Source organism: Podarcis bocagei, assembly GCF_964188305.1.
Source record: "Podarcis bocagei genome assembly, chromosome: 1".
NCBI lineage: Eukaryota > Metazoa > Chordata > Lepidosauria > Squamata > Lacertidae > Podarcis > Podarcis bocagei.
Genome location: NC_138125.1, coordinates 124,122,478 through 124,143,784, shown reverse-complemented (window position 1 = coordinate 124,143,784; position 21,307 = coordinate 124,122,478). Strand labels below are relative to the sequence as shown.

General features: G+C 45.4%; 1 protein-coding gene across 4 annotated transcripts in view; it reads right to left on the bottom strand.

Annotated features, from left to right (window-relative positions):
* Positions 1–21,307, bottom strand: part of ANKAR (ankyrin and armadillo repeat containing) — a 61,015-nt gene that overhangs the window by 38,823 nt on the left and 885 nt on the right. The window contains exons 2-9 of one of the 4 annotated variants that reach the window (XM_081194357.1): positions 19,680–20,315; positions 14,815–15,252; positions 12,340–12,503; positions 9,743–9,858; positions 7,201–7,378; positions 3,948–4,167; positions 3,127–3,156; positions 1,288–1,332 (exon numbers count right to left, since the gene is read on the bottom strand). In XM_081194357.1, coding sequence (XP_081050483.1) covers positions 1,288–1,332; positions 3,127–3,156; positions 3,948–4,167; positions 7,201–7,378; positions 9,743–9,858; positions 12,340–12,503; positions 14,815–15,252; positions 19,680–20,280 — 1,792 coding nt within the window. In that variant the 5' untranslated portion in view covers positions 20,281–20,315. The remainder of the gene's footprint in view (positions 1–1,287; positions 1,333–3,126; positions 3,157–3,947; positions 4,168–7,200; positions 7,379–9,742; positions 9,859–12,339; positions 12,504–14,814; positions 15,253–19,679; positions 20,316–21,307) is intronic. The other 3 variants (XM_081194358.1, XM_081194359.1, XM_081194360.1) reach the window with 3 other exon arrangements.

Below are 21,307 nucleotides of genomic sequence, written 5' to 3'. Positions count from 1 at the left end.
GATCCCTTATTTCCATAACTATCTACAGCACGGGTGTCAAACACAAGGCCCGTGGGCCGAATCCGGCCCGCCAGACCTCGTCATGTGGCCCGTTTAGCCGCCGCCGGCCTTCACCTTTTATTCTCACTTTTTTTTTTGACACAAGAAAGCCGCCTCTTCAGCGCATGCGCGGCAGCCTACAAGCCAGAGAACGTCTGCCCTCTAGCGGCGTTGGCCGTTCTACACAGGAAACCTCCACTTGTTTTTATATTGAGCGCATGCCATCCTGTGATGTGACAGATCCAATGGCTGCCTGAACTCTTCTCTCCTGTACTGTAAGTCCTACAGATACAACCGGCCCTTTGAGGGTGACCAAACTGCTGATGCGGCCCCCGATGAATTTGAGTTTGACACCCCTGATCTACAGTATCCCCCTGCTGGCCCAGGGTGAGAACTTCAGTACATAACATGGTACACTTCAGCTGGCAAAATCTAAGGCAGAGCCCCCAGTGTTTGAATAATTATTTGCTAGTTTTATATTAGTGCTGTTTCTACAACACCCCTTTATTATTTTATGTGTACAGCCGTCCCTTAGTTGCTGAATGCCTTGGAACTCACACGTTGCAGCTCCTGAACAATCGAAAACGGGAGGTGAGTGTTCTGGTTTTCAAACGATTTTCAGAAGCCAAACGTCCAGCGCAGCTTCTGTGGCTTCTGATTGGCTGCAGCAGCTTCCTCCAGCCAACCAGAAGCCGCACTTTGGTTTCCAAATGTTTTGGAAGCCGAACGGACTTCCAGAACGGATTCTGTTCGACTTCCAAGGTACGACTGTATATGTATGTATGTGTTGAATTTATAGCTTTTTTCTCCAAAAAAGCTCAAGGTGATGTCTTTGCTTCTCCCCCCCTCGTTTCAAAACCACGACAACCCTATAAGGTAGGTTAGTCTGAGAGGCAGGGGCTGGCCCAAGGTCACCCAGTAAGCTTGAAACCTAGTCTCTCTAAGGTCCTAGTTTCACACTCTCACCTCCCCACCACGCTGAATTTTCACAGAATCGATATTGTTTCTCTTTCCAGCACTAGAAAAATAGCATGTGAATTTATCAGATTTTTTAAAAAGCATCGAACATGCCATGCATTGTAGCATTAAAAATGGAAAACATAGCAAAATCTCTGCCCACCCCTGAATATGAACAGCATATAGCCCAGCCTTAGTGGAGGAAGAAAGAGAAATCAATGGCAACAAACTAAATAATTTTCATCAGTGTAGACTATAAAAAATTAATGCTGTGGTTTTTTTGCAACTCACCACTTTTCTCTCCTGCAGTGTCCTTATCTTGGAAGCTCATTGTTCCTGAAAGAAAGCATATTTATTTAATCACTCCAAGCATGGCATCCCTACATGCCAGTGTGATATATAGAAATAGGTTCTTATTTTAAGATTAATTATACCATAGGTTCCAAAGCTATTGGCTATGCAGAATTTCCAGTGACAAAATACTATCGACTTCAGTGCAATCAATCTTTTTAATTACAGTGGTGCCTCGCAAGACGAAATTAATTCGTTCCGCAATTCTCTTCGTCTTGCGGTTTTTTCATCTTGCGATGCACGGTTTCCCATAGGAATGCATTGAAAATCAATTAATGCGTTCCTAGGGAAACCGCCTTCAGACTGTCCTAGGGAAACCGCCTTCAGACAGTCTGTCCCCGGACCTCTTCTGAAGGCTGGGGGGGGGCAAGGGCTTTTCTTCCCACCCCCAGCATTTTAAAAAACCCCGGGACAGCGGAGGACTTCTCCGCTGTCCGGGGCGATCTTAAAATGCTGGCGGGCGGCATTTTAAAATCGCCCCGGACAGCAGAGGACTTCTCCGCTGTCCGGGGCGATTTAAAAGCCCCTGGGAAGGCAGGCAGGGGGGACAAAGACTTTTGCCCCCCGCCAGCCTTCCTCTTCTGAAGGCTGGCGGGGGCGAAAGTCTTTGCTCCCCCCCCCGCCTGCCTTCAAAAGCTGTCCGGCCAAGGCTTCGCGGACCTCTCCGCCAGCAGCGGCAGCGCTGCCGCTGCTGGCGGAGGGTTGCCGGCATGCCGAAGCCTGCGCGCGCTGACATCAGCGCTCCCAGGCTTCGCGGACCTCTCCGCCAGCAGCGGCAGCGCTGCCGCTGCTGGCGGAGGGTTGCCGCCATGCCGACAACCCTGCAAAAGACGTCCGGGGGAAGCGGCTTCTTCCCCGCTTCCCCCGGACGTCTTTTGCAGCAAGGGGCTGCAGGGAGATAGCGATCTCCCTGCAGCCCCTTGCTGCAAAAGACGTTGGGGGGGGGCAGCAGGGAAGAAGCGCTTAGCTTCCCGCTGCCCCTGGACCTCTTTTGAAGCAAGGGGCTGCGGGGAGATAGCGATCTCCCTGCAGCCCCTTGCTGCAAAAGACGTCGGGGGGGGGCAGCAGGGAAGAAGCGCTTAGCTTCCCGCTGCCCCTGGACCTCTTTTGAAGCAAGGGGCTGCGGGGAGATAGCGATCTCCCTGCAGCCCCTTGCTGCAAAAGATGTCGGGGGGCAGCAGGGAAGAAGCGCTTAGCTTCCCGCTGCCCCTGGACCTCTTTTGAAGCAAGGGGCTGCGGGGAGATAGCGATCTCCCTGCAGCCCCTTGCTTCAAAAGAGAAGACCCGCTGTCCCCGGGGCAAGCTTCGTCTTGCGAAGCAAGCCCATAGGGAAATTCGTCTTGCGAGGCAACTCGAAAACGAAAAAACCTTTCGTTTTGCGAGTTTTTCGTCTCGCGAGGCGTTCGTCTTGCGGGGTACCACTGTTTTATTATTTTATATATGTGTGCGTGTGTTTACAATGTGATTTCTGCATTAAATTTACTCCCAGAACAAAATTACAAAACTGCAACATGCTTAATGGATTCCGAAGAGATTTTCTTCCGAATGGGCTTACCTGTGCACCTCTTAATGGCAAAAGCAAAGCTCCCACTAACTCAAATATTTCATTGAATGAACCGTTCTAGTTACACTATAGAGCATTATCTCTTAAGCTACAGAAGCTGCAAGCCTTTGCCCTTAAACTTATAGCCCCTAGTTTTCCTAAAGCTAGCACAACTTTATTTTGTATACTTATATATATTACAAAAGTCAGAGGACAACAAATTATTTATCACTTACCCTTTGGATCAGATTTCTGGGGACGTTTCCCTAGAAAAAATAGTATTTATTATGATTTGGCTATTGCGTCTCTCTTTCTTTCTTTCTTTCTTTCTTTCTTTCTTTCTTTCTTTCTTTCTTTCTTTCTTTCAGTATACACTATCCTGCTTCTCACTCTAATGATAAAGGCCTCCTCCAAACAGTTATTTCAGAGATGAAGAATCTGTGGTTCTCCTCTCCAGATGTTGATGGATTTCAGTCTGCAGGGCCAATGGTCAGATGATGGAAGCTGTTGTCCAGCACAGCAGCATATTGTGGGTTGCCAATGCCCAGGGTGGGTGGGCACGTATGCCAGGCGGGGGACAGAGACCGCTGCTCCAGCCCAGCGCCAAAGCAACCCCCCACTGGAGCCAAGTGGGACCACATTGCTCTGCCTGCTCGCCCACACAGGTATCTGAACTGGAGTCGGTAACAGGTCAGATGAGGGCTAACAGTGATGTCTGGAGCAATAAAGTATCTCACACACTTGGAAAAGAAAATTGGAATCAAGAGGGATCTCCACAAAGGTGAACGAAGGCTTCCTCAAACTCAGCCCTCCAGATGTTTTTGGCCTACAACTCCCATGATCCCCAGCTAGCAGGACCAGTGGCCAGGGATGGTGCAAATTGTAGTCTCAAAACATCTGGAGGGCCAAGTTTGAGGAAGCCTGATTTAGATATCTCTGGTTCTTGCACAGAGTCTTTTCTACAACCAAGAAAGGGGACAGGGGGGATGCTTTCCTTGTGGGAAGGACCCCTGGCAGTTGTGACTCTAATAACTTCTCAGCATATACTATTTCTTACCTTGGCTAACTGGGATGCTGCGCCTCTGGTTGATTGTCAGATATGATTTAATCAGCTGGCATATGATGGGCACACGGTTGTAGATAGCAGCATAGTGGATAAGACCGTAGCCATGATCGTCTGAAAGAGCAAGGCTGGAGAGGGATGTCTTGCGGCAGAAGGTGAGGAAGATAGCAGCCAACCCTCTTTCAGCAGCAGCCCTCATGCCAAATGGCAGGCTCTAAATGTCACACGCCCAAAAGGCACATAGAAAAACAACAAGAATAGGAATACAGTGATTTTTCCCTCCAGCTACTTTGATTTGGGCTGTGTGTACCATGCCCTGAAAGAAAGAGAACAGTTAAAACTCTGTACCAAGATAAATTGACTCCTGAGGCCAGCCGACTGCGGAAAGACACAGTGTCTCTCTTATTCTGCATCACATTATATAATTTTGTACTTGTTCTATATCACACGTTCCATCCTGGCTCGTTAGATTGAATGGGCAAGGGTGTATACAGGCCACTGAAGTCTTGGCCTGTATACTGGCCACTGGATGCCAGTTTCAGTACTCAAATTATAGGGGGAAATGTAGAGAGGCCCTTAATGGAATCCTCAAGATACCCCCCTCCCTCAACAAATTTTAGCCAAATCATCATCACCCTGCCAGTGGCATGCGGTCAGTGGAGTAGGGGGACTACGCTAGTCCCCTAAATGTTCCCAGTAAATTAGAGTATTAAAGTATTAATACCCTGGTGCCTGCTTATCAAAGCCTGGGAAGCTTCTGCCCAGCTTAGGGTGGGAGACATGATGCTCTGACCGGGTCCAAGAGTCCTCCCATCACGGAGGCATCAGGGCTCCAGCATCCTTCTCAAAGCCCAGGAACAGTGGCGTAGCGTGGGTTGTCAGTACCCGGGGCAAGGCAAGTAATTTGCGCCCCCTAACCCGTGGATTTGCGACCCCTAACCTGTGGATTTGCGCCCCCTAACCCTAACCCCCAGATGTTGCGCCCGGTGCAGCCGGCCCCCCCTGCACCCCCCACGCTACGCCACTGCCCAGGAAGCTTCTGCCCGGCTGTCAGGGCCTGGGCAGATGAAGGAAAGTGGTGGAGACCACCTTCCCAGGAGTCTTCCAGAGAGGATGAAGGGGCATTTAGTATAGACCTCCATGTTAGTATTTTTCATCCTCCCATTACTGTTGGATCTCGTGATCCACACTGTTTACATTCCATTCTTCTGGAAGTGTGAGAACAAAAATTCAGACACCGCATTTCCTTCTCTGTGCTTTTGTTTTAGGCTCTTTGTTCTGTCTCCCAGACAGACAGGATGTTTGTGTGAGCTGCTCCTTGCGCTGTTGTTAATTTCTTTATTATGATTTGGTTTGATTTGATGTAGAGCAATAAAATTAGCGATGCTACATACTTTCGCAGCCAAGCTTTTGTTTACTCTGCTGTTTGCATGCTCATCTGAGCAGATACAGCATCTTAAAAAGCAAAGCAGAGACATCACCTTACCAACAAAGGTCCGTATAGTTAAAGCCATGGTTTTTCCAGTAGTGATGTATGGAAGTGAGAGCTGGACCATAAAGAAGGCTGATCGCCGAAGAATTGATGCTTTTGAATTATGGTGCTGGAGGAGACTCTTGAGAGTCCCATGGACTGCAAGAAGATCAAACGTATCCATTCTTAAGGAAATCAGCCCTGAGTTCTCACTGGAAGGACAGATCATGAAGCTGAGGCTCCAGTACTTTGGCCACCTCATGAGAAGAGAAGACTCCCTGGAAAAGACCCTGATGTTGGGAAAGATGGAGGGCACAAGGAGAAGGGGATGACAGAGGATGAGATGGTTGGACAGCGTTCTCGAAGCTACAAACATGAGTCTGACCAAACTGCGGGAGGCAGTGGAAGACAGGAGTGCCTGGCGTGCTCTGGTCCATGGGGTTACGAAGAGTCGGACACGACTAAACGACTAAACAACAACAAATGAGCAGATATGAGTCGTTGAGATACAGGACTGCTGCCGAACTCTTCATGAGAGTCCTGTTATCGGAGGGAGAGGCCCCATACTCCAGAAGTGGTTTGGCAGAGGGCACACTCCAGAGGAAGATGAGGGCAAAAGTTGGGAGATAATGGGAGATGAGGAGGACTTTGAAAGCATTCAACAGGCAAAGCTTGAGCAGCAGTTGAAAGAGACGCTGTCACTGGAGTGTCTCCCAGAAAACGTAGCTGCCCCCAAAACCAGGCGTTCACTGAGGTTAGCAGAGAAGAAAGCTCAAAGGCAAGCTGCCCTGCCCAGCCAGAGGCAGAAGGAGTCTGATAAATAGGGAAGCAACAGAGAATGGGCTGTTTGGGCAATTTCCACTAAGGTTGCCACCTTTGTTCTGGCAAAATACTGGGCAGGGTAGGGTGGGGCAGAGATAGGCGTTGGAGCGATTTTCTTTTCCACCTGGGGTATAAATGAACTCAAAGCAATCCATTACAATTTGTGGCAGCCAAACAGGATGGCCCCTCTGGAATTTGTCACATGCACAGAGACAGATATGAATGAATTTGTAAATCTGTCTGAGCTTTGCTACCCGTAGCTTTAATACATATCTTTTCACACACCCTTTCACACAGATAGATTTGGAGAGGAGCCCTAACTTGGCAGAGAGAAAGGGGGGGCAGGGGAGCGGAAATATGGGATAAACTTCATCCTGTATTGAATCAGCACAGGACATAGTATTTTGCACTATCATATGGGACGATCCTGTATTATACAGTGTTATGTATTCAGTGTTCTGTGTTTGCCTGAGCTTGAGTCTGGACTAAGGATTTTGAGCTCCTGTGTTCTGATTCAATACATGATATCCAATCACAGAACATTTCAGGATTTGGGCCTCTGCCATTGGCCCTTAAACTCTGAGTCATGATTCGCAGCTTGGAAGTTTAGATAGCCAATCACGTTGGGAGTGGGAGTGGCCCAGGCCTTCAGAAATGTATATAAGCAGTTGTTTGCCCCTGCTGTCCAGTTCTGTTGTTATCGCTGTTTCTTGCCTCGTGGGAACCTACGCTTCATATAGGGTGGTTGGCAACCTTAAATTTTCCACCTGGCCTGAGAAGCAGGGCAGGCGGGTTGACTCCATCCACAAAGGCTGCTGTAACTGGAATGAAGCATGATTTTGAGCGACAGAGGGAGAGGAGCAAAACTGTTCTGAAAGAGCTGTTAAAGGAAGATGACCATAAATGTGGTGGACCTCACAGGGTCCAGTCCCTTAACAAAAACAAAAACCATACCTTGCATTTAATAGCCTTCTTATAGCCAAATCTTTTCTTGAATTGGTCCATTGCTTGAATATCAGTTAATGGAAGCCTTTTGGGTTTAAGTGTGCTTACTACTTCGTTTATGGCTCCCCACCATTGGCTCTTAAAAAGCAGATAAAATGGTTCAAGTTCGATCCCGATTACATAATAGCTGGAAAATGCAGGGGGTGGGGGGAACACACACACGCAGAGTAGAAACTGGAATATTTTAACACATTATTGCATAGCCTATATTTCACAATGCCTGTAAAGTGAGCCTGAGAATCTTCTGACCCACCAAAACAAAGACATCCCAACCGCTTAATATGGTGGTCCACCAGGGGCTTATAAATATATATTTATTGCTGTCTCCGAGACTGCAAAATTGGGATCGTGGTTAAACACTAGGCAGGTCACAATACACAAAATCAGTTGCTGGGAGTCACAAGTGCTGTTGCACTCATGTTCTGTTTACAGGCTTCCCATGGGTATCTGGTTGGCACTGTGAGAACAAGATACTGGACTAGGTGGACAACTTTGACCTGGTTCAGCAGGTTCTTATGTATAGGACTTTATTTTTAAAAATCAAGCAGTAGTAGCTGCATTTAGCTCAGTGGGCCACAGGTTGTGTACAGCTGTCTAAATTGGACCATGGCATACCATTATAATTCATTTTAATCCTGCCTTTCCTCTAAGTAGCTCAGGACGGCATACGGCAGCATACCCCCCCCAAACATTATCCTCGTGACAACCCTGGTTGTTTGGGTAAGAGAGTGTGACTGGTCCAAGGTCCCCCAGTGAGCTTCATGGGTAAGTGTCAGTTTTAATCTGGGTCTCTCCATCATCCTAGCCCAACCCACTACACCACACTATTTGTACAGTGGTACCTTGGTTCTCAAACACCTTGGTACTCAAACAACTTGGAACCCAAACACTGCAAACCCAGAAGTAAGTGTTCCGGTTTGGGAACTTTTTTCGGAAGCCGAACGTGCTCCATTTTGAGTGTTATGCTTCTGTTTTGAGTGTTATGCTGAGGTCTGTCTGTTTTTGCTATTTATTTTGCATTTTTGGTTTTGCGTCTCTTTTTGTTTTGTTTTTGTGACTCTGTGGAACCCAGTTCAGCTACTGATTGATTGATTGATTGATTGATTGTGTGACTGCAGTACATTGTTTGTTGCTTTTTGTTTTATGGATCAATGATCTCATTAGACAGTAAAATTCACGTTAAATTGCTGTTTTAGGGGTTGTTTTTAAAAGTCTGAAACGGATTGATCCATTTTGCATTACTTTCTATGGGAAAGTGCGCCTTGGTTTTGGAACGCTTTGGTTTTGGAACAGACTTCCGGAACGGATTAAGTTTGAGAACCAAGGTACCACTGGAGTATCCTTTTAACATTGCTCTAGTATCCGGGCAAAAGGGACGCGGGTGGCGCTGTGGTCTAAACCACAGAGCCTAGGACTTGCCGATCAGAAGGTTGGCGGTTTGAATCCCCTCGACGGGGTGAGCTCCCGTTGCTTGGTCCCAGCTCCTGCCAACCTAGCAGTTCGAAAGCACGTCAAAGTGCAAGTAGATAAATAGGTACTGCTCCGGCGGGAAGGTAAATGGTGTTTCCGTGCACTGCTCTGGTTCGCCAGAAGCGGATTAATCACATAGCTGTCAACTTTTTCCTTTTTTTAAGGGAAATCCTATTCGGAATAAGGGAATTTCCCTTTAAAAAAGGGAAAACGTTGACAGCTATGCTTAGTCATGCTGGCCACATGACCCGGAAGCTGTACGCCAGCTCCCTTGGCCAATAAAGCAAGATGAGTGCCACAACCCCAGAGCCGATCCTAATGATCAGGGGTCCCTTTACCCTTTAGTAATTGGGCACTGTAAAGATCACTGAAGTGTATGTTTCCCTAAGCCTGAAATAATGGAACCTAGGCATAAAAGATGGAGCAAAGGTGGTTCTGGGGGCTGGGGGGGGGAACTTGATAGAGTAGAAGTACACTGTAGGCAAACTCAGCCCTCCAGATGTTTTGGGACTACAACTCCCATGATCCCTAGCTAACAGGACCTGTGGTCAGGGATAATGGGAACTGTAGTCTCAAAACATCTGGAGGGCCAAGTTTGCCTATGCCTAGTTTAGACTAAAGGGCTAACAGGAAGCACGGAAAATATGATTGTGTCATGCTTTATGCCAGACTGGATTCCATCTACAAGATTTCCATTACATGACTGTATTCCCTTTATGATAAAGCACAGTGGGCAAAGAGCTATGGTCAAAATAATTTGTTTTTAAAAAGCAGCAAAACTCAATTCTACATTCAGATTAAAAAATCTCGATGAATAAATAATAAACATCCGTACTCAATCGTCAATATGTCTTTTAAGTAAACTTATTTCTAATCAATTATTATTTTACATACTGTAACATCTGTTGCATGTACACAAGTGTTTACTGGCACTTAGGTATGAGCCACTTTTTGACTCTCAACCATTAACTAGTGTTACGTTCCCAAAAACTCAGTCGAAAGCATCTCACGTGCTCTTTACCTCTTGCCTTGAAAATCCATTATTGGTATGGGGTAATGTTCTCTATAGGGTGCATCTGGGTCCAACAGCTGAGCGAGGTGATTTGCTGCACATGTATGCATTTCGTCATAGGCAGCCTACAATTAATGTTAAAAACAACAGACCCTATTTATGCTTGCAAAGCCTTTAAAACTTCCTGTATCAAGGCCAAGCACTGCTTTAAGTAGTTAAAGCATCTTTTCAGTAAAATATGCAGGCTCAAAATCTGCTAAGAGCTGAAAAACCCAATGGGTAGAGAAACACAAGTTCAAATCCTGTCTGGGCACATGGTGGAAACAGGTTTTTAGTTTCATAGAATCAAAGAACCAAAGTTATTTGACTTCCAACCCATAACATGTGAGGTTACAGTTCTACAACAGTCCTGTTCTTGCTACCATCAAGTGATTACATGCTGAATTTCTTCAAAGTAAAAGCTCTTTAAAATAAAATAATACAGATAAAAATAAATGCATTCTCTTTTAAAATATATTTTCTTGAAACAAATCAGAACTGAAGGGTGGTATTAAACTAAATTTTGCTCAGACTCATTGGCATTCATGAACACGACTAGGTTAGACCCATTAATTTCAATGGATCTGCTCTGAGTAAAAGGAAGCTGACAATCACCTCCTACAATTTACCTTTCATGGTGTCATTTAATAATTATGTATGCACTTTAAATATGTTTATACTGCCTTTGCTTGAGAATGAAACCAGGGGCATGAAACAATGCTGATATTGAAAGCAATTAATTGCAATAAACAATAACAATAATCATAAAAAACTAGCAGACAAAATGCTAATCAGCTTTAAAAGGTTTAAAATGCTTAGAGAGTCCCTTCAAATCTCTGAGAGGTGTTTTTTGTTTTTGTTTTGCCTAATGCCTGAAAGAATGTAAAGTTGCTAGCAGGAGAGGATGTGCATGTTTTCCATCATGGGGCCACCACAACAAAAGACCCTTCTCTATTTGCCACATGCCTAAATATAACAAGGAAGGTGCAGAGAAATGGGCCTCAGTGGATTACTTCAAAGTACAGGCTGTTTGATATAGGAGAAGCTGCTCCTTTCACCCATCCTAGATGATGATGATGATGATGATGATGATGATGATGATAATATATGATCAAGGTGTCTCCCTGCCAGGTAAGTAAGTAACAGGAAAACAGGAAGACACAATGAGAGATAAAGGAGGTGCTGTGGGATTGGTGGAAGTCAATGTCTTGTGGTTGTTGTTTTAGTGTTTATAACATTAACTTATAAGATATGGATTTTTTTGTGTCTGTTGTTGTTGCTTTTTTAGTTTTCGAATGTTGATTTTTGTGTGTTGTGTATTGTTATTTTCTGATATCTTTCATGTTGTTGTTGTGTGGAAAATACTAATAATTTTTTTTTAAAAAAAGATAATGATAATATATTATTTATACCCCTGGGTAAAGAAATGCAACTCTAGATAGGCACTCTTCTTTTGTCCTATCTGAGTGTCCAGCTTTACCCGGCAGTAATTTCTACATGTACCATTGCACACCACCCTGACCCCTCTGCATGCATTGAGGGCATGTCCACCCCAATAATCATAATTTTATTGTTTATATGCCGCCCATCTGGCTGGGTTGCCCCAGCCACTCTGGGCAGCTCCCAACGAAGTATTAAAAGCACAATAAAATGTCAACCATTAAAAACCTTCCCTAAACAGAGTAGCCATCAGATATCTTCTAAACGTTGTATAGTTATTTATCTCCTTGACATCTGATGGGAGGGCATTCCACAGGGCGCGTGCCACTACCGAGAAGGCCCTCTACCTGGTTCCCTGTAACTTGGCTTCTCGCAGGGAGGGAACTTCACTTCTCGCAGTGAGGGAACCGCCAGAAGGCCCTCGGAGCTGGACCTCAGTGTCTGGGCAGAACGATGGTGGTGGAGACGCTCCTTCAGGTATACTTAGGGCTTTAAAAGGGAGCACTAGTACTTTCAAGAGGGCTCCAAAGTGAATTAGCAACTAGCCGAACCGTTTTGACATTTTTCTGAGGTACAATCTGAACAAGAAAGTACCAAGGGAAGCATCCAAACCAGCTTCAAAGGCGGCCCCAGATGGAACATTTTACAGAAATCTGAAAAAGAGGTTGTCAGGGCATAGATGACTGGTTAGATGGCCTGTCTTCTGGAGAGGTTGTAGCTGCTGAGCCAGACCCAGCTAGTGGTAGGACGAGTTTCTGTGGTGTCCATGCTACATCTTTAAAGCACATTTGAAGCAGATTCTTTCCCTCAAAGAATTCTGAGCACTGTAGCTTTACCTGTCACAGATTTACATTTCCCAGAAAATCTTAACATTATGTACAGTGCCCAGAATTCTTTTGAGGGAGACTCTGCTTCGAATGAGCTTTAAAAGGTATACTGCATATGCAGTCTTCATGAGCTTCCCATGACAAAAGAGGCACCCCAAGCTGTAAAGTTGAACCTTCAGTGGGAGCAAATTATTATTTTCCAGAGCAGGTGGAATGTAATCCCCTGAAGCTGTAAATCCCCAACCCCTGCAATCTCTCCTTATCGCAGGCTAAATTATTTCGAAAATGCCGATTTAGTACCTTAATCTCATCTGAAAGGTCTTCAACTGAAGGAGTACCAACATCATATTCAATGCCACCGTGGAGATGGAAATACTGATTCTGGGTGTATACAAAATGCTGGCACTTAAAATCTGGTCCGAGCAAAATTGGAGGCAGTTCACGTTCCGTTTTGACTTTGTCGTCTACAAAAAGGAAGAACTGCTTTTTACCACAGAGAAGGCAGCTGCCACTGCTCTCAGCGAATGACACGAATGAATGACATTACTAATAATATAAAATTATATGCCCAAACTTTAAACAGCACTTTCAAAAATGCAGATTTCCCGTAGTTTCATCACATAATAAGGACTGGTTGGTGTCAAAAGAGTATGCTATGTAAGAGTTCCCTGGGAAGAGGAGTTGATTGTTAAACCACCTTGTATCTCCATGAGAGGAATGTGGGTCTCCTCACAAAACGCTTCATAAACTACAATTCTGATTATTCTTTGGGGAAAACCATGGCTATCTGAAGTGGTATAATATTGCTTTAAATGTATGGTGGAGATAGAGCCATAGTGTACTCTTTTGACATTAAGATTGACATTTTGGATTAAGAAGTAGTTCCAGTTCATTAGGAACAAATTTCATGGTGACTGGTTCCCTTTTATTTCCTTTATTAATTCTTGCCACAAGGAACCCCAATCAACAATTATTCATTCATTTGGAGGGAGTCTGGTGCCTTAATTTTAGCAGACCCTCCAAGTGTCCCTATTTTCAAGGGACAGTCCCGGATTTACAGAAAACTGTCCCAGTTTCTCATCTGATCCTGGAATGTCCTGCTTTTCCTTAAGATGTCCCTATTGTCATCAGAGAAATGTTTGAGGATCTGGAGTTATCCAGCCCCTGAGCCATCCGAAGGCAGCCCTGTATAGGGAAGTTTTTTTTTAATGTTTTATGTGTTTATATATTTTTATATACTTTGGAAGCTGCCCAGAGTGACTGGAGCAAGGCTGTCAGATGGGTGGGGTATAATAATTTATTATTTCTACCCTGCCCATCTGGCTGGGTTTTCCCAGCCACTCTGGGCAGCTCCCAACTGAACATTAAAAACACAATACAACATTAAAAACTTCCCTAAACAGGGCTGCCTTAGGTGTCTTTTAAAAGTAAGATAGTTGCTTATTTCCTTGACATCTGATGGGAGGGCGTTCCACAGGGTAGGCGCCACTACCGAGAAGGCCCTCTGCCTGGTTAATAAATAGTAGACTTATTATTATGGAAAAGGACGTCCCTGCTTTTATCAGAGAAATGTTGGAGGGTATGTTTCAGGTGCATTGCCACTTGTATGCTTTTGTTAACACAAAATTTCATTTGTTTTAGTCCATTGCAGGATATACAAGCATGTCATGTCGATTGCCTGGCTTTGTTTGTTTGTTTACTAAGCGTTCCTTGCATTTCTCCTTACTTTTATTTATGCTACTGTCAGGGAACTGACATCGGAGCTAGAGGCGGAGGGAAGGCTCTCAAATGATGCTGGAGAAGGGCCCAGCAGGGAGAGAGGCAGCTCCGCAGATGGGGAAGCAAATCAGCGCAACACCAGGGATTATAGAGGGGCTGATGGGGGAATCAGCGAGAGGGCTCCAGGACTCTTCACCGGACACCAGCGGGGAGAGCACGGGTCCTCCGCTACCCACGCCCACCCTGTGCAGAAGACTTCCGCGCAGAGAGAGTAGGAGGAGACTGGATGTCAAACAACTTTTATGTTGGAAAAGATTTAAGAAACGCCCACTGACAGATTCTGCTAGCGACTGAGGCAGCCATGAAGTGAAGGGCTGCCCAGACTGAAAGGTTTAGCAAGGCAACAAAGCCTGGAGAGGTGGCAACTTACTTACGAGCAACCCATACACATTACAGCTACTGTTGTCTAATGTGGATTGTGTGTGCTGTATCATTGCTGGTTGGACTGATTGTAAAGTTGTTTGTTTGTTTGTTTTAAAAAAGCAGTTCTAGTTCTCACTGAGCTGTTAAACCTGAATCAGGACTGTACCATTTTAGACAACTGGTAAGGGGCTCGTAAAGGGACGCGGGTGGCGCTGTGTGTTAAACCACAGAGCATAGGGCTTGCCGATCAGAAGGTCGGCAGTTCAAATCCCCGCGATGGGGTGAGCTCCCTGCTCCTGCCAACCTAGCAGTCTGAAAGCACGTCAAAGTGCAAGTAGATAAATAGGTACCGCTCCAGCGGGAAGGTAAACGGCGTTTCCGTGCGCTGCTTTGCTTCGCCAGAAGCGGCTTAGTCATGCTGGCCACATGACCTGGAAGCTGTACGCCTGCTCCCTCAGCCAATAAAGTGAGATGAGCGCCGCAACCCCAGAGTCAGCCACGACTGGACCTAATGGTCAGGGGTCCCTTTACCTTTACCTAAGGGGCTCGTATGATTGCTCTTACAGCTATGGCCTATAACTTGTTCGTGGATTAAAAGCAATCTCTCAGCAAAAGGATAGAACATAGTCTTACCTGAATATGGCTGAAGAAGCCGACTTAAATTCGGGATTTTATTTTTCCTTTTTAAATTGATAATAAACGGAATAAGAAAACTCATTAGCTTGAGATATGCTATGTTCTTCCGGATCTCGGCCTTTTTTTCTAGGTATTTCTTCACAAGTTTTTGTTGGAGAGTTAGCCTCTGCTGCAGCCTCTGGTACCCATCCGTACTGAGGGTATCCTCTGTCATCCTTATCGCATTACAAAGGTTGTATGCTGCATCAAACTTGAACACATTTTCATACTGCTGAACCTCTGTGGTGGCAAAAGTCAACTTAAGAAATATGTAGTCCGCAAACTGCATAAAGAATGCCTTTTCCTCTGGACTGTTAGAGTCATACGTTGGATCTTCATTCAGGTTTTCCTCATAGATTCCTTGGAAATCTGGTTCTTTTGAAATATCCATTAGACCTATATCATACATATGTACACAAAAAGATATATAAATATATGAAATAAAAACACATCAGCTAAAATACAGATATTCCCTGTCCTACATGGATAAGGACCAGACGGTTAAGTCCAGTCAAAGGCGACTATGGGGTTGTGGCGCTCATCTCGCTTTCAGGCCGAGGGAGCTGGCGTTTGTCCACAGATGGCTTTCCGTGTTATGTGGCCAGCATCACTAAACCGCTTCTGGTGCAATGGAACACGTGATGGAAACAAGAGCTCATGGAAATGCTGTTTACCTTCCTGCCGCAGCAGTACCTATTTATCTACTTGCACTGACGTGCTTTCGAACTGCTAGATTGGCAGGAGCTGGGACAGAGCAACAGGAGCTCACCCCGTCGCAGGGAATCAAACCACCAACCTTCTAATCGACAAGCCTAAGAAACTCAGTGGTTTAGACCACAGCGCCACCCTCATACCTTTTTACCTACATGCATATATACACACACACACACACACACACACACATATATATATATATATATATATATATGCTTTCGTAGATTTTCACGGGTACAGGAATGCAGGTTTTGGTGTTTTCGGGTATCTTCCCGTGTAAGAGTTGGGGTGTCTAGGCGACGTTTCGACGAGGTCTCACTCGTCATCTTCAGGCTGGTGCTTTCGGCTTCTTGTTACTAGAACAGAGCAGGATCTCAGTGTTTGAGTTCCTATAAATACTGTGGAGGGGGTGTGGTGTATAGCCTCCAACGTTCTGGGCAGAGAGGAAGTTCCCAGGTTATTGTGCCTTTTCTTCTTTTGTTCATTAATTACTTGAGGGATATCTTGAGTGATTTCTTGAGTGATATTCTGAGTACCACTTAGGAGGGTCATTAGGTGTGGATTAGTTGCTAAAGCTTTCGTGTCTTGACCTCTTGAGCTTGTGAAGAGTTTTTCTGAGTTTTTCTGAGAAGAGTTTTTCTGAGAAGATGGCTGTACTGCACTTAGTTGTGCTCTGGCTTGGCTTCGTGTATAGGGGCGAGCTGTGGTTTTGTGCCCTGTGCCAGCCAGATCTGTGTAGGAATTGCAGGGGGGTGCAGCATCCGGAGGTGCCACTATGGTTTGGCTACTGGATGGTATCTGTAATTTATCTGTGGAGAGGGTCTGGGTTTGGGTCTGGTGTGGTTGATTGGAGATGGCGTTCTGTGTGCCTCTGGTTCTGGTGTCGGTTTTTGTGGGGAGGGCTAATTTCCAGATGTCTGGCAGGCGGGACGTGTCGTCACGCTTGTTCATGTTGTGAGGGTGTTTCTCTATCTCGATGGCTTCCATGATTATTCTCTTGTGGTGATGTTCCATGTTAAAGAGCAATTTGGAATCTGCAAAATTAATTTCGTGTCCTGTTTCTTTCATGTGTTGGTAAAGAGAGGAAGTTTTTTCTTCTTTTTTGACGGCATTCTTGTGTTCTGCGATACGTGCATTTATTCGTCTGTTTGTTTGTCCAATGTACGTGGCTGGGCAGACTTTGCAGGGTATTTCATAGACCCCTTGGTTTTCTAACTGGATTTTATCTTTTGGGTTTCTGAGGATATTGGCTATTTTTTGGTTGGTGCAAAAGGCTGTTTTGATATTGTGTTTATGGAGGATTTTGCTAATTTTATCTGTGGTGCCCTTGATATAAGGAAGGAGGGCCATGCCATTGTTTTCTTCTGTGTCTTGGTTTTTTGGGGGTGTTTCTTTTTGGATTAGCTTCGTAACCCTGTTTTGCTGGTATCCGTTGGCGATTAACACATTTGAGAGATTCTGTAACTCAGTTGTCAAGTGGTCTTCGTCAGCCAGGCGTTTGGTTCTGGAGATGAGAGTCTTGGCTACGGAGTTTATTTGTGCAGGGTGGTGGTGTGATTGTGCATGTAAGTAGCGGTTGGTGTGTGTTTTTTTCCGGTAGATAGTGTGTCCTAGGGAGCCATCAGGTTTTTTGTAGATTGGGACGTCAAGGAAGGGAAGTTGGTTGTTGGCTTCTATTTCCATAGTGAATTGTATTTTGGGGTGTAGGCTGTTGAGATGTGTGAGGAAGCTATCTAGTTTTTCCTTCCCGTGTGGCCAAATTACAAAGGTGTCGTCAACATATCTGAGCCAAAGTTTGGGTTTGTGTTCTGACTTGTCTAAAGCATTGGTTTCAAAGTGTTCCATGTACAGATTTGCGATGACCGGTGAGAGGGGTGATCCCATAGGTGCTCCTTCTATCTGTTTGTATCTTTGTCCATTGTGGATGAAGTACGTGTTGGTTAGGCAGTGGTTGGTCAGGTCCAGGATGTATTCGGGGGGATTGTATTTGTTTTGAATGGCTGTCAAGGCTTCATTAATGGGCACTTGTGTGAAGAGAGATACAACAACACATCTCAACAGCCTACACCCCAAAATACAATTCACTATGGAAATAGAAGCCAACAACCAACTTCCCTTCCTTGACGTCCTAATCTACAAAAAACCTGATGGCTCCCTAGGACACACTATCTACCGGAAAAAAACACACACCAACCGCTACTTACATGCACAATCACACCACCACCCTGCACAAATAAACTCCGTAGCCAAGACTCTCATCTCCAGAACCAAACGCCTGGCTGACGAAGACCACTTGACAACTGAGTTACAGAATCTCTCAAATGTGTTAATCGCCAACGGATACCAGCAAAACAGGGTTACGAAGCTAATCCAAAAAGAAACACCCCCAAAAAACCAAGACACAGAAGAAAACAATGGCATGGCCCTCCTTCCTTATATCAAGGGCACCACAGATAAAATTAGCAAAATCCTCCATAAACACAATATCAAAACAGCCTTTTGCACCAACCAAAAAATAGCCAATATCCTCAGAAACCCAAAAGATAAAATCCAGTTAGAAAACCAAGGGGTCTATGAAATACCCTGCAAAGTCTGCCCAGCCACGTACATTGGACAAACAAACAGACGAATAAATGCACGTATCGCAGAACACAAGAATGCCGTCAAAAAAGAAGAAAAAACTTCCTCTCTTTACCAACACATGAAAGAAACAGGACACGAAATTAATTTTGCAGATTCCAAATTGCTCTTTAACATGGAACATCACCACAAGAGAATAATCATGGAAGCCATCGAGATAGAGAAACACCCTCACAACATGAACAAGCGTGACGACACGTCCCGCCTGCCAGACATCTGGAAATTAGCCCTCCCCACAAAAACCGACACCAGAACCAGAGGCACACAGAACGCCATCTCCAATCAACCACACCAGACCCAAACCCAGACCCTCTCCACAGATAAATTACAGATACCATCCAGTAGCCAAACCATAGTGGCACCTCCGGATGCTGCACCCCCCTGCAATTCCTACACAGATCTGGCTGGCACAGGGCACAAAACCACAGCTCGCCCCTATACACGAAGCCAAGCCAGAGCACAACTAAGTGCAGTACAGCCATCTTCTCAGAAAAACTCTTCTCAGAAAAACTCAGAAAAACTCTTCACAAGCTCAAGAGGTCAAGACACGAAAGCTTTAGCAACTAATCCACACCTAATGACCCTCCTAAGTGGTACTCAGAATATCACTCAAGAAATCACTCAAGATATCCCTCAAGTAATTAATGAACAAAAGAAGAAAAGGCACAATAACCTGGGAACTTCCTCTCTGCCCAGAACGTTGGAGGCTATACACCACACCCCCTCCACAGTATTTATAGGAACTCAAACACTGAGATCCTGCTCTGTTCTAGTAACAAGAAGCCGAAAGCACCAGCCTGAAGATGACGAGTGAGACCTCGTCGAAACGTCGCCTAGACACCCCAACTCTTACACGGGAAGATACCCGAAAACACCAAAACCTGCATATATATATATATATATATATATATATATATATATATATATATATATATGTGCGCAAGTGAAACAACTGTAATTAGTATGTAAAAAAATCTAACACAAATAAAAGTTAACAGAAGTGGCTTTTTAAATCATACAGGATAACCTTGCATGTCAAGAGAACTCCTTACTCATCCTTACTTTAATTTTTGTCAGGGCTTTTTTTCAGCCGGAACTCACCAGAATTCAGTTCTGGCACCTCTCAGGTGGGCGCCATTGCCGTTATAAGAGAACAAGGGAGGCATTCATGGGGAGTTCTGGAACCTCTGTTTCTAGAGAAATAGTGCTGATTTTCGTCAAGGAGAAATTTGGAAACTATTAAATTCCCATTTACTTCTGTTTTAAATACAGGCACCCAAATTTAGCAAGCAGCATTCCAAGGCACCCTTTGGTGGGTGTTGCCAATGCAGATAACAATTTGGATGCTCCTCATCTGTGCCACAGGGCTTATAACTAGTATGATTAGGTACAATTTTCTACTTTAGGCAGCAACTTTTTTGTCCGGGCTTTGGATTTTCACCTTCTAAAATATGGCAGCCCTATCTTACCAGCTTGACAGAACTCTGCACAGGCAGTTCTTTCTGTTTGAGGGATGCCATCTGCGTCAATATCCATGCTAGAACGCCACAGTTCAGAGAATCTGACGCGTTTTTCTTTGGGCATGTATGCCCCATGCCACAAGGCTTTCAGCATGTAATCCACGGCGATCAACATTTGTCCGATTCGCGTGTCAAAGTATGCTGGAGGGAGGGAGCAAGACGTACTTTGGTCGTAATTAGCATCCAAACTGATGGACGGAATTTGGTTCAGACAGTAAATCCCAACAGACAACTCTCTGATGATCTGATGGATTTCTCTGCAGTCCAACTCTAAGTCGGGCTCCACGGGTGTTAGAAAAATAGCCGTCGGGACATTTATGCTTTTCATTTGTCTCAGCAGCCCAGTGGGGAGGTCCAACGTTTGGCGCAAGTTATCTTTGGTTGCCAGCCAGCTACAAAACGAAGTGGTCAGTAGTTCCTGAAGCTCGCTTCGCTCGTACTTCTCAAAGAAGGCACTTGCGTTTCTCTGCGCAGCTAGGTGGGCTAAATAAGTTGCCTCATCTGCTTGCTCATTCCTAAGCACTTGCTTTTTTAGTGGTCTCAGCATCATATGGCCTCTTTTTCTGTTCTATTGTTTCCTAAATACTTATAAAGAAAGAGGGAGAGAGAATATGTAATGCACGTGAGTTAATCAAGTGGTTTATGGGTTGTTGGAACAGAAATATTCCTGTGAAGATAGGACTAAAACACAGAGCCTGAGTAGTATATTCCTTGACCTTTAACAAGGCACGTTTCCAAGCACAAATCAAAGTGTTGGTGTTGACCTTTAAAGCCCTAAACTGCCTCAGGCCAGTATGCCTGAAGGAGTGTCTTCACCTCCATCATCCAGCCCGGATACTGAGGTCCACCTCTGAGGGCCTTCTGGAGGTTCCCTCACTGTGAGATGTGAAGCTACAGGAAACCAGGCAGAGGGCCTTCTTGGTAGTGGCACCCACCCTGTGGAACATCCTCCCATCAGGTGTCAAGGAGATAGATAACTATACAACTTTTAGAAGACATCTGAAGGCAGCCCTATTTAGGGAGGGTTTTTAATGGTTGATGTTTTATTGTGCTTACCCAAAGGTGCTTGGGGTGCGGGGCACCCGGGCGCCGGGCTCTCAGGGGCGCCAGGCCGAGAGTCCGGGGCCCGAGAGGACCCCGTCTGTCAGTCGGAGCGCTGCAAGGGGCTTTTCTGCTGCGGGCGGCTCTGCGCCATGAGTTTTGGGGTGACCGAGGCTGCGAGACGCTGAGGCCAGCTCCACCTTCCTGCACGCCTGGGACTGAGCAACCTGGGGGGGGGGTGTTGCCCCGGGCAGATCTTTGCACCCCAGCGCCGCATATGCTTAAGACAGCCCTGCTTTTAATACTTCGTTGGGAGCTGCCCAGAGTGGCTGGGGCAACCCAGCCAGATAGGCAGCATATAAACAATAAAATTATGATTATTGGGGTGGACATGCCCTCAATGCATGCGGAGGGGTCAGTGTGGTGTGCAACGGTACATGTAGAGATTACTGCCAGGTGAAGCTGGACACTCAAATAGGACTAGAGAAGAATGCCTCTCTAGAGGTGCAATTCTTTAGCTTTGGCCCAACCTTATT